The 13,335-nt window shown below is 37.2% G+C and overlaps 1 protein-coding gene across 1 annotated transcript; it reads right to left on the reverse strand.

Moving 5' to 3' along the window:
* Positions 1 to 341: 341 nt before the first annotated feature.
* LOC127350689 (regulator of G-protein signaling 5) lies at positions 342 to 12,896 on the reverse strand. The gene is made up of 5 exons (XM_051377520.1): positions 12,767 to 12,896; positions 11,597 to 11,710; positions 10,026 to 10,087; positions 5,669 to 5,835; positions 342 to 3,606 (listed from the first exon to the last, which is right to left on the reverse strand). Exons 1-5 carry the CDS (start codon positions 12,808 to 12,810, stop codon positions 3,442 to 3,444), a joined length of 552 nt encoding a protein of 183 aa, XP_051233480.1. The 5' UTR covers positions 12,811 to 12,896; the 3' UTR covers positions 342 to 3,441.
* Positions 12,897 to 13,335: the final 439 nt, after the last annotated feature.

Below are 13,335 nucleotides of genomic sequence, written 5' to 3' on the forward strand. Positions count from 1 at the left end.
TAACAGGTAAAATATCTACCATGTTCCCCAGCTTAGTTTAACATGCTAACACTTGCTTATTGGTACCAAATTGTGCCCTATAATCTTACCCCAGTAGCACTATGGAGCTGTTTTTCTATGAGTGGTTCCCAGTTTTGTTTTATAGGACAAACGTGCATGGAGCATGCATTTTTCATTATTAAGATAACAGATTTTGAGGATTTTGTGGGTTCTGCATTGCAATGCGTTTTCATTTTATGAGTAAGTAGTTACTTTTCATTGGAGTCTTTAAGACTCAATCATGAGGTGCTTCTTATGTACACAAATATTGATGAAAAAAAAAACAAAGTGACAATTGAAAGTCAAATGTTTCTTCTTTTATAACAGTGTATATGACTGGGAAGAGTCCTTGCCAGCTCTTCATTCAAGAATCATGGGTTCCATTGTTGTATTTAAGAATAACTTAGACACTTGTAAATAGTCGATATTTACATGTAAAATAAATACATCTTCAGGAATTGTATGCATATATATTTTTATGTGGTCGACTCAAACGTACATGCAAGTCTACAACAAATAATGCATACTCAACACTGTTAAAGCCCCTATTGTTTTTTTTTCTGTGACACGATTTTTGACATGTATGACAGTTAAGGTTATGACACCAGACTGGCCAATCTGTGCCATAATAAACCCTTGTCAATGCTGTTTAAAATTTAAATAAATCTCTCAGATTTGTGGGTCGTTCCAATGCCTTTTAAGTTATAAATTCACAAAATTTAATGAATACGTTGAAAAGTCGGATTTAAGGGAACAATAAGGACTTATAAAGTGCTGAATATCTAGATAACAATATTCTTGTATTGGTTAAGACATGTATGCTTTTGTTTAATATAAAAAAGCATTAAGAGTAAATATAATCACACTTTGATTGCTACATTCAACTAAATGTATATATTTAGGAAACTTAAACATTGCACACCAACACCAAATCCACCATCACATCCGTCTTATGTCTCAGCTTAGTGTAAGTTAGGTGAATACCAGTGTTTTGTTACAGTGAATAATAACTTGTGGTTGAAAGTATTAAGTGTTGACCTGGAAAAACAAGTACAAAAGAAAAGTACATATAACGTCAGATTTATCAACTGTGAACATTTTGAATGCACTTATGTGACTACAATGCCGCTATTTCCTTGAATTTCCTTAAACCTTGAGTTTAGACTTTGAATATTATGTGCTCCATGGTTTGTAATTAAAAACACCATGACACAATGATTCTCAATAACCAGTATTGGCATTGTCTAGTGCTGCAACCTTGCAAGTTCTGTCTCCCATGTTTTTTACTGGTGTATTAAAACCAGCACTAAAACCAGGTCTGGACCTTTTTAGTAACTCGGCATGCATGCATAAACCTTTGGTATTATCACACGGGAAACAGACCTTAAAATCACGGCTCTGTTTACTTTTTTTTTTCTGAGATTCCCTCCTACTTGATTTTCCCATCTTAGCAACTTGCGGTTTAGTGGTAGCCAAGGAGCTCGACCACTGAGCCAACCAGCCAGCACTGTTCTCAAGGGTGGCTCTCACAGGATGCATCGCAACCAAAGGGGGGTTTTGGTGGAAATCCAAACTAACTGTCTATGTGAGTGTGAGAGAGTGGAAGAAACAAAAGGAGAGTTACATAATAATCATTAGTCACTCATTGATTATAGAGGAGGGTCCACTCTGTTACAGGTCCTTTTTATTAACAAATGACAAAATATTTGGTCCTTACTGGAAATTATTCAGTGCATCCATTGATTTTTAAAACAACCAGCTAGGGTTACTGTCATTCTGTTTAGAGTTTTGCCAATGGTTTCCCCCCATAGACAGAAAATGTTATAGGTCAAATCATTTCCAAGCACTCTCAAAGGCAGTATTATCTTTGAGTCTTCTTGGGAAAACCACAAATCACTTAAATGTCACTTACGTCTCTCTGAATCAGACTCTTATGTCTGCGGTAGGGAAAGGAGGGTCAAACCTGGGTTTTGTATTGTTTTAGAAGGATTTAACATTTCCGGACATTTAAGGTGTTGCAGAATTGCAAAATGATTTTCGTTTATTCATATTTTAATTTGGTTACTTTAGCTTTAGTTTACAATGTGACCCCTAGCAATAGTTAGCTTTCTATTGAAAACAATCCACATCAATTTTACATTTAGGCATGGCAGGCATAGGTGAGCTAGGTAGTTACATAGGGTGTTGATGACATGACACAGATCAGAAGTTGAATACATTTTGATCGAAGTACAGTAATACAATTGTGAGAAAAATATTAAAAGAAAGAGATCAATCTCTTCGCCAGTGGATTCTGGCCGAGGGCACCAAAGTGGCCAGAATGAACTCATCGGCCTTGCATTAATTTATACTTATGCATCAAAGTGTTATGCTAGCAAACACTGTCTCCATAGGTATGTAAAAGGCCCAGCTGTACTGTGTTACTGCTTTTCAAAAATGTAACTGTAGGAACTCTTCAGGCTGTGCAAACACTACTTGGGATACCTTGTGGATTTCTCAGACCGGATATTGTTTGTTGATAGTGAAAACAAATAGAGCAGGCCAAAGAAAGATTAGTATTCTTCTCTTTCTCACCTAGTGAATCGATTATCATTGCAAACCTCCCCTTTGCTGACATTTTTACTGCTCTTTATCAGACAGTCCTTGGAGAATGCTACATTGCGCATGGCAGTCAATGAGGTCATGGTTACACAAAGCTACAACAACACCTTGATGCACAATTGTGGGTCTGATAATGTTTTCAATTTCATGAGTGTGAGTGTTCATGATGAAGAACTGACTTTGGGTCATAATTGAAAAGATTGAGTTGTATGTTTTTCATATAAACACATTTGCATCTGTTTTGATGTGGATCATGACTTGTGTGTGTGTGTGTGTGTGTGTGTGTGTGTGTGTGTGTGTGTGTGTGTGTGTGTGTGTGTGTGTGTGTGTGTGTTCCTGTATGTTCCTGTACTTCTACCTTTGTGTGAGAACCTGTCAGGTTTTTGGGGGCATTTTTGACACTTGAGGTAATTGTGGGAGACCCTCACTTCTTTAAAAGGAAAACAAATGATTGTTGTCAATGGGAGGTCCTCACTTGTATAGAAGTTCAAATGTGTGTGTGTGTGTGTGTGTGTGTGTGTGTGTGTGTGTGTTGGGTGGGGAGGGAGGGCTATTTCAAAACGCAGTCTTTCCCTTTAGTTACATTCAAAGAATAATTTGAAAATAGAATCTTCTCGCCCTTTACGTTTTGGATATTTTGTAAAATAAAATTCTTCGGTTCTCGAGCTGTCTTACACAGTGGTAGTTTATTAAAAAGATTTAATTAAAAAAGTAATTTCCTTCTATATTCATGTTAGCTAACTGCTGTTTGAAACCTCCCCCACCCCTCCCCACCCCAGCTCCTCAGACTTCTGCTCAGGCTTAGTTGACCAGGAGCTCCTGGTACTGCTCAGACCGGAGGAAACGGCCGAAGGAGTCTTTCTCCATCAGGGCGTGGATCCTCTTCTGGGCCAGGTCAAAGGTTGCAGGGGAGAGATCCACCAGGTTCCTCAGGGTCACATCCTTGGTGAAGTGGTCAATGTTCACCTGTGGCGGGAGGATGACAGGACATGTTGTCAGAAACAACGTGTTGATGGTAAATGTGAAAACTGATGATGTAAGTACGCAGAAATGCGATGATGTGCCTGTAAGACAGGACTCAGGGAAACAAAGAGGAAGCGTATGATTCCACATCATCATAATACAATTTTAGGAAAGATACTATTTTTAACCGCCCAGTTGTTATGATTGTTCCAAATGAAATATAAACATAAACTTCATCAAGTCCTGTGTGATTATTCCAAGGAAAGGACCAACCAGAGCAACCTGATGTTTACAACAACTTGTTTAAAACATTCGGAGACTGGTGGTAATAAGCTAATTCTGAGCTGTAATAAAGCTGTTTTGGTCTTTCAAAGATAAATAATTCCATAAATGTACTTGGATCCTAAGTTTTACTTAACTGAAAAAAACAAGTATCAGCAGTAAAATGTACCATAAATAGTGTTGATGAACTGCAGTCTGAACGTTTAGAAGTATTTTTGGGTTATTTCATGACTTTATAATCAATTGGACCATAGAGAGGGGAGAAAGAACGGGAATGACAGGCAACACGGGTTCCCAGCTCGAAACAGGGACTTTACTATGAACGGTCAGCACCTTAACCCCTGCCACCAGGGCAAGATTCTGCCCAAATGATGGTGCTGTTTAATAGTTTGAACTTGCATTATGTATAATGTCAGTAGGGCTGGGTATCAATTCCATTAAGGTATTGGCCGAAGGAGTGCCAAGTAGTATCAAAACTTTGAAGTACTCCATTGGTATCACTCTCTTATGACTGGTATCATAGTTTTTTTAAATGATACCCAGCCCTAAATGTCAAGCTGTATTTTATTGTTGTAGCTTGTACTTAGATATACTGTTATGGAATTGAAACTTGCAATGGATCACATTAATGTTACCTTGTAGCATTTTTTGTTTTACACTTTCTGGTCCATAAACAATTAAGACTTTGTGAATGTTTTTAACAGCTATTGTTTTATGTGCTCACTATGTCTTCTGTAAATTATCATAAAAATAGCCCAATGTTTTATTTCTGATGGTTTTGTTTCATCCAGTCATCCTGTGCAGAAAATAAATAGTGTGACCATAACATGTCGCTTGTACATTTGTACAGATTAAACAAGCTCATATTGTGTTATTGATGAGCTTTAGATGTGCTAGTAGGCAGAGTTTGTTACCTTTGGACGGAGCCCATAGAGCTGTTAACCATTGTTTACAGTCTTTGTGCTAAGCTAACGGTTTGGTAAATATAAAGCAACCAAACAGAAGAGTGATATCAATGTTCTCATCTAACGTTTGGTGAGAAAGCACACAGGAGTTACTTCAGGTCAGTCACAGTATTTCCCTCCAAAGTGAGCTAGAAGTCCCTAACCCAAGATGGAATTACTGCAGAAAATGTGCTAAGCACGTGTGTGTTTATTACCGGTGTGTGTTCTCGTGCTGTTCACTGGCGTGCAGAGTCTCAGTACATTCTCTGTCTGTTACCTCATCTGTTTACACTCAAGCATGTCTGTATTTCTTCTCTACACATTCGTTCACTGATTAGATAAAGGCTCTCACTCAATCATATGTATGGACATTGTTATACGGGCAGCTTTGCCTCCAACAATTAGTTCTCTTTTATTTTATTTATTTTTATTACAAACTTTTCCAAAAATGCTCTGCTTCATGCATTACCAACATACAGAGGGCATCTTCCAAAGAATGTAGATTTCCTATGTACTCGGCACACATTTAGAAATGTAATCTTAACAAACTTAGTTGATGATGAAAGGCCATGTCTCTGCATATATTAGACTCCTTTGTGCTTAATTGTGGCAGTGCAGAATTGGCACAGAATTTATATTTAAAAAATGAGTGGTCTGTATAAGTAGCAGATTATTGTCAAGTGATGGGTGAACAAGTTAAAGTGACTTTCATGTTATATTAAAGAGAGAGAGTTTGTGATCATGTAAAGCCCACTATGTCTGATTAAATGTGATGATCTCTTTCTATTCCATGTGGAATTGAGCTCATAAAAAAGGGGGAAGTCACAGGAGTCTCTGACCTCTCTGGGTCCTTCAGACTGGATGAAGTCTTCATAGATCTTCTTGGCCTTGGCGGCCATTTTAATGGGGTTCTTGGTCTTCTTGAACTCCTCGCAGGACATCCAAAACTCAATATTCTCATCACTGAACTCAGACTGCAGGAAGCTGCGGAAAGCATTCAAACCATCTGATGGAGAAAGTATGGGGGAGTGTTAGAGAGTGAGAGAGAGAGAGACAGGTATTGATAGGAATAGAATATAGAACAACAAGTGGTTATTTGGTTCCAATTTGTAGGATTTAGTGGCACCTAGCATTGTAGTTGCAGATTACAACCCCATTGCCTCATCCTCCTGTTCTAAACATAGGAAAAACTAGGTGGCTGCAAAATACAAAAAATGTGTAAGGCTCTATCGAGAGCCAGTGTTTGGTCTGTCTGTTCTAGGCTACTGGAGAAACATGGCAGTGACACTGCAATAAATGTGTCATTATATTACTAGAATATACACCAATATTCCCATGTCAAACTATGTCAAAATGTCAGCTCGGCCCATAAATTTTTTTTTTCATTCATATTTTTTCCCAGTAGTGAGGGATAAAAAGGAAAATGACCCTCAGAAAACCACAACAGTAATCAGACCATCTGTTTTCATCCCTAAATTAACAGCTTTCATCCATCCCCAGCTGCTACGATTATTAAACAAAATGCTGTACATATGGCATGACATCAAAAGGGAATTCAAGTTCACAATCTGATGTTTCAGTCATTTTTACCTCTCCTCTGTTGGACTGTATAAAATAAGTACTAGAATATTCTCTGTAATAAATTATGAAATTAAGAAAGAAACTTTTAAAGAATCTGCAAGTCACAAGACTTCAATGACTTCAAACTACATCAGTAATGGAGCCTTTGAGAGAACTGAGAAACCTCTTCTTCCTTAATATCATTATGTTCCAAGTCACACAGGAAAGAGTCACGTATTGTCCATTTTGTTGCATTTTTTAGTATGAGTTTTTTTTAACTTTTTGGATGGACCCAAAACAGAGATCAGGAATAAGTAGATGTTTATTCAAAATACCTAAACTAAGCTTCAGTTTACAAAAACAGACAACCACCTTTTGCACATGTCGAAAACAGTGTGCAAAACAGAAACACAACTTTCATTTGGACAATGTAGAAAGAATGGTGTTTCTCAAAAAATAAGGTTTGATAAAATAACCGCTTATTTCAATGTAGTCCATTGTAATTTAACAAAATGCCTGAAAAAGGTCCCATTGTCTCAACAAGCATGTGCTGCAGATGATAAGCATTCTGTTATGGCCCCAGGCTTTTATCTGCAATCTAGATGGCTAGTTTGGTTCAAAATAGCACCGAGACTCAATCAAGCTGCAGCTTTTTTTTTCTTCCTCTGAAAGCCCTTCAGTACAAGGACACACAAAAGAGAAGCACGCACGCACAAGTACTGATGACAAGCTGTTTTTGTTTCAGAGCTGCAACAACCAGCAGAAAATGTAGCATCATGTTTAGTTTGTTTTTCTTGCATTTATGATTTTTAGAATAAATTACTTTGATGTCAGCAGAGTTCTGCCAGATTTATGTGCATAATTATTTTAGTTTCTGTACGTTTCAATTAACTTCACTGCCCCTCATAGGTTGAACAAGCTGTGTAATCTTTCAGATAACGAAACAATGAAAATTTCTTATAATTAAATGTGTTCTTTTTATCTGAGAGTAAACGTACGTTATTTATTTCCTGTTTCCATAATATACGTTGCATTATGCAATTTTTAAAGGCGAAGCACGGGGGATAGTGCTACTGTATGTCTGAGTGGTAATAAGTCATTGAGAAGCCCATGGGAATTAACAAGGGAGAAGCCATAAAGAATAATGTTAATGTAAAATCTCGTGTAGGTAAATAATCGCGGCACTGCAGTCTGCAGCAACCGTGCAATAAATCAACGCTGGTAGAATCATTTAGACTTCTCCCTGGAGATGTTACCATAACACACATAGCCTCCATGGGCCGATACGCACTCAGATGCATACACACATTCGTGCAGGCATGCAAACACAGGAGAAGCATAAATCTCTTAGCCCTGTGCTGAAGGAGCCACTTAGAAAGGTCTTTTGCCACCTACTGAGGTCTGCAGAGAAAATGCTTCTCCGTTCACATCATCCGGTCAGTAACATGTGTGCGTGGGTCTGTTTTGATGCACAGGGGCAACTTAAGTGACTTATTAGCAAGGGAGTTTACACGTATCGCTAAATACCATTAGCCATTAGAGTTAATCATCAGTCCTGCTGGCTCTCAGGCTTTCTGTTTCTGCTTTCACTTTGTGAAGTATACAGTGGAGCCAGAAGCTGGTGTCTGTGGAAAAACACAATTCCAACCACCATACATATCATTTAGATGTTTTTACAATTAAATTCAGTTATACAGTCGAGACTTATTATATGAACTTGCCAATTATGATAATGTAATGTAATAATTATGATGTACATGATGTTTACATTAGCAAAATACTTTATTGGACAAAGGTGATCCTGGATTACTTCATCCTGTATCAGATAAAAAATTCACATTGCAGTTTGCAAATTGGGATATTGATTTAAAATCTGAGAAATGGCACTAAAATTTAGCTAAGCTGTAGTAGCCTATGAGGCTTAAACCACTCTGGGATATACGTTTATTTGTGTGAGGAGTTTCTTGACATGCAGTTGCACAAAATGAATAACTGTATAATAACAGAATAAGGTTGTGCATAAAGATGTGGACACAAAACTAACTATCTAAAATCTATCACTGATAAAGGAACCCAGCTGAAACACATATGAAGCATATGTAGTTCATTTAAATTGTAGCGACATGCAATGTGTTTGTAGTTTATGGATTTTAATCTAGATATTGAGGTTTGAAAATCTGATTATGTAAAACTGTATAGTTTATTTGTAAACTTTTTAGTATGATTTGAAAATGCCTGTGCTGTTTGTGGTGTGTTGTAAGCCTATGCAAGGTGGGCATACAGTATGTTAATGTGCATGAGACGATAAAAATCATCATCTCCATCATTCAATGAAACAAACAAATGGTCACTGATATCTAACACAGTGTGAATACAAAAAAATAACAAGCACACAAGCTGTATGGTTGTTATGGAAACCCTGCTAGGTGTACTGTACATGTTTAAACAGTCTACTAGACAGACACCAGACCGCAGGGAAGGCATGTTTTAAACCGATGTGCCAGATGTTACATAATAACAAGCCATAGTATGAAATAATGATGCCCTTAGTGTTTGCTTGGGAGGAACACTGCAGAGTTTAAGGAAAAGGCTACCAGAACAGGTGAAATGTGTCCTGTGCTTGGATTTTAACAAGGACGTTTCTTATTGTGGGGAAATAATGGAGCATCATTCTGCTATGTGTAAAATGTTGGTGTGCAGAAATGGCATCTCGTTGAAATTGCACGTGAACAAGCAACATTCAGGTCATGTCATTTCATTGATGAAATCATTTGAAGCCATGCTGTTGTTCTTCTAACTGAGGAGTAGGTTGAAAACATTTTAAAATTAATTTGACAGTGTTTGCTGAAGATTAACAAGTTGATTTTTCATCAGTCAGTTGAAATAGGTCCAATCTGAAGCTCTACTCCTCAGTGTCTCACAGTCACATCTGTGAGATAATCAGGGCAGGATCTAGAGAAATATTTGTGGGGTGTTATGAGTGTGGCATGGAGACTTTGTGGGGTTGCTGAAATAATGCTGATTTGATTGCAGACAGTCACATAAGAGTCACAAATGAAGATATTTGAACCCAAAATCATGACATTATTGGTAAAAGGTGGCATTAGAAATCGATAAATAGATTTTTTTTCCAAATTTTTTTCCAGACATTTTCCCGAATACAGTTTTCAGTCTTTTTTCAGTAAAATTCACTTAGTCTAAAATGCGGCCATAGCAGAGCATTATATTCACATGTTTTGTTTAAAAAGAATCTAAATTAATGTATGAAATTTGACAGCTGGGGTGGCAAGAAATTGTTTAGGCCTGCCCTGGAGGTAATGAGAATTAAAATCCAGCAATTACCCTGTGCTATAAATAATGTTGTGGGGACAAAAATCTGTTCATGTAGTCACTTAATGAGGACCCAGAATCTATATTGGGCCAAAAAGCTGTTAAACTACCTGCCTAGCCTTATCCCAAAAAAACAATGTCTTAAGAGAAATGTTTATAGATTTACCTTGTAGGGTATCATTTAAGTTAGGTTAAGCTTCCAGGGAAAGAATGTAAGTTAATTGTGCCACTTGCTGTGGGTGCATTGCAAGTGTTTGTGTGTCAGTAAGTGTCAGTAAAAGTGAGAGTAAGAGAGGGTCAACCTACAGCTGTTGTTCAGGACTCGGTCCAGACTCTCACGCCACTGAGCAGCCTCCTCAGGAGAAGGCCTGTACACAAAAATCGTCAGTTTAGTCAGGAAGCTTTAAACTGGTTAAAAATATTTGAAAACACAAGCGAAAACACAGAATTTAACCCCATCATTCTTAAAGGGGAGAGTGGAAATACATTTTTTAAAGTTAAAGTTCAAGTTTGACCTGAAGTTATTTAAGTTGCTGATACAGGACTGTTTTCAGCATAATTTAACACCTACCAGATGGAAATACACTAAACTTTAAAATGATTTATTTGTGATGACCAGTTTGACAACAAGAAGATTCTGAGCAACCCATTTCATTTTATTGGACACATTCTCTCCATGCAATGCAATCTTTTTGACTTCTACCATAAACAGGTCTCTCATTACAATATACAACATTTTTTCACCATGAGCAAACATTATGGGCTCTACATAAACTCTACAGAGTGAAACCTGTATATGTGTCTATTGCTGAAAAGCTTCAAACAACAAGCTATAATAATCCAAGACACATTTGATGTAGGTTTCTAGTCTCACAAAGCAAGACTGCATCCTTTGATCTCAGTTTCCGCTGTGAGACTTAAGTCTGGAAAACATCCACTGAGAATAGATTGTGTCTGGTACATATATCAGACCAATCACAGGGAGAATTTAGACACTGGACTGAAACTTGAAACAATTTGAAGGAGTCATGATTCTGGAACTGCATGTCCTTCCTCTCACCTTTGGGAGAAAGTTTCCAAAGCAGCTAAAACAACAGACCTATCATCTATTATTGATTGTACAGGCTTCCTAATATAATCTAAAGCAAATACTTAATGAACACTGGATTGGCTTTGCAACGCTATTTATAGTCTAGCTTCTCACTGTGGGGCTAAAGTGTGGCACATATCCTCAGCAATCATAAATAAAGACAAGTCAAACATATAAAATAAACTCTGTTAATGGATAACAAATTTAGATGCTAAGGCTAATACAAGTTATCAACATTGCAGTGGCAGGAGAGTTATAAAGAGTGATATATATAGTCTCAATATTGAACCACATCTCTCTAAAGGGAACACACAGAATACGGCAAAGCAAAATCAAACCTTCAGCTTAAGCCTCACTGACTTCTCTTAAAACTGCACTGGGGGGACTTTCTTTAAAATTCCACCAAACGTCCAATTTGAACAATTTTCATTGTATTGACAGCAAAAATCAAAGCCAGACAAAATCGGATACTTTCCATTTACAAGATTTCTCTACAAGTATATGCTATAACAAGAATAAAGTAAAAGAAAAGTAAAGTAGTTCAATACCTCATACATAATTCATCTCTAACCCAGTCTTTTCAAGGTAATGCGTAATAAAATGGAAGCATTAAAAGCTTTGTACCATCTAACACCGACATCTGAGCCCTTTCAGTGTCTGGAGAGGTTTAATGTCCTTTGATCACCACATCTTGTACCTGCTCGGAGCTCTGCTCTGCCACTTAACCATCATTTATCTGGTTAACGAACATCCCCCACCTCCACCGGAGGCGGAGAAAGAGACTCACTTTTGCAGCTTCTCCGGCTTCTTCTCAGTCTTCTCGGGGTAGGGGATGATGAGGTCGATGGCATTTTCTGGCTTTTGCAGTAAAACTCCCAATTTCGTCTTGATCTCCTTAGCCCTGGGTGACGGAAAGCAGAAGGGGAAGAAGGATTGCGTGAATTGCGAGTCTTTGTTAATAATATTCTAGTTATGTTTATTTAAGGTTTTAATGATGGGGAGGTTTTATCATCTTCTCTCCAACACGACTCCAGTATATTGCATTTAAAGACATAATATTATATACATAAGCACGGCTGATTCATACAATTTTTAAATGTAATTTTTCATACAAAAGTACAAAAGCCCTTTAGAAAGTTCTTTAGAAAAGAGGTTTCATGTTGCTTTGAATAAAGAGGCAACAGAAGTGAAAGGTAACAGTTAAAGTTACAAAACAAACAAAATGAGAATATTTTGACATTTTCAGTTTTTTACTCTTAATTGTTATGTTACAGTAAATCTCTAAAACAGAGGTCAAACTTGATCAGAAGTGCTATAATTAATTTAGTTACAGAGTTACTCTAGACATTATCTGTAATGTAAAAATGTTACATGCATCACGTTTTAAAACCAATACAAACCAAATGTTAAAAATGTTTGATGTTTTATAGTTATGATTTGATCTTTGTAAATTTGGGTAAAATTTTCATCAAGTTTCATTAAGTTTTTCTTCAGCTCTGGGTATAGAAACGTCTCTGACTTCCCCCTTAGGTTTGAGTGCGTAAGCAACACAATCAATTTCTCTGACTCTCTTGAGTAATATGCAAAACCCCCCAAAACAGCAACAAAAAACAAAACAAAAAAGAATTCAATATAGCGTAAAACTGGAATAACACAGATGAAACTGCTCTTCAAGTCAAAAGTTCTGTTCAGAAAGGATTTCCAGCAAACAGAACTTCATTTCAGAAAGTAAAATGTTCACAAAGATGAACTTTAAGCCTTTAAGCTCTTCCAGATAAAACTCTTCACCCGAGAATGACGGCAACATGGATTTACAATTTCTGTTTTCTTGCTGCAGACAGTACAGGCAGAGCCACTCTTAAATGGTTTGAAACATAGTCCAACATTTTGGGATCTAAACCACATATGAGGAACACACCGTTAAACAGGAAAGGTAATGTGATGATGCAGATCTTACCTTTCCAGGCAGGTTTGCGGTAAGGCAGCTAATCCTTTACACATTTTCCAACACTTTCAATTGCAGTAGTTATTAGTGATAGTGATTTCAGTCTTCCTGTTAGCTGACTGTAAGTCTCAGAGTCCCTTTTGCTTTCTGACTCTGGCTTTCAGCACATGGGGAGTTTTATACAGACGTCCTTTGGGCTTTGGGCCAACAGCTAAGCCAATCAGACTAGAATGTGTACAGTAGAGCACGGGCAGCCTGGCTGAGGGAGGGCGGGTTTTCAGATGTGAATGGTTGTTTGCTTTGAGGTTTCAATTAACCAACAGATCCAGCATCAGTGTGAAGGATGCAGATTGTGACCATTTTTCCTTATTTTAGATTTTAGTGCACTTTCTAAATATTTATGTTAGGTGCTACTGTATTTATCATAAAGTTTATCTCAAAGTGCATGGTTAAAGTTAGAAATATTACGATTCCTGAGTTCTCAGTACAACTTTTAAAATATAAATATAAAGAATAATTAAATCCTGAGCTAGAAACCTAAATAAATAACAAAATAATTTCAATGTTGTCCCATTGTAAAT

Source organism: Dicentrarchus labrax, unplaced genomic scaffold (genome assembly GCF_905237075.1).
Source record: "Dicentrarchus labrax unplaced genomic scaffold, dlabrax2021, whole genome shotgun sequence".
Lineage (NCBI taxonomy): Eukaryota > Metazoa > Chordata > Actinopteri > Moronidae > Dicentrarchus > Dicentrarchus labrax.

Bases quoted from the DNA above. Each gene is read 5' to 3' on its own strand.
- LOC127350689 (XM_051377520.1), bottom strand. From the start codon at position 12,810: ATGTGTAAAGGATTAGCTGCCTTACCGCAAACCTGCCTGGAAAG. The intron at 5,836-10,025 runs GTAGGTTGACCC...TTTCTCCATCAG, and splicing joins CCGAGTCCTGAACAACAGCT to ATGGTTTGAATGCTTTCCGC. The intron at 3,607-5,668 runs GTCAGAGACTCC...CTCCCGCCACAG, and splicing joins AGTCTGAAGGACCCAGAGAG to GTGAACATTGACCACTTCAC.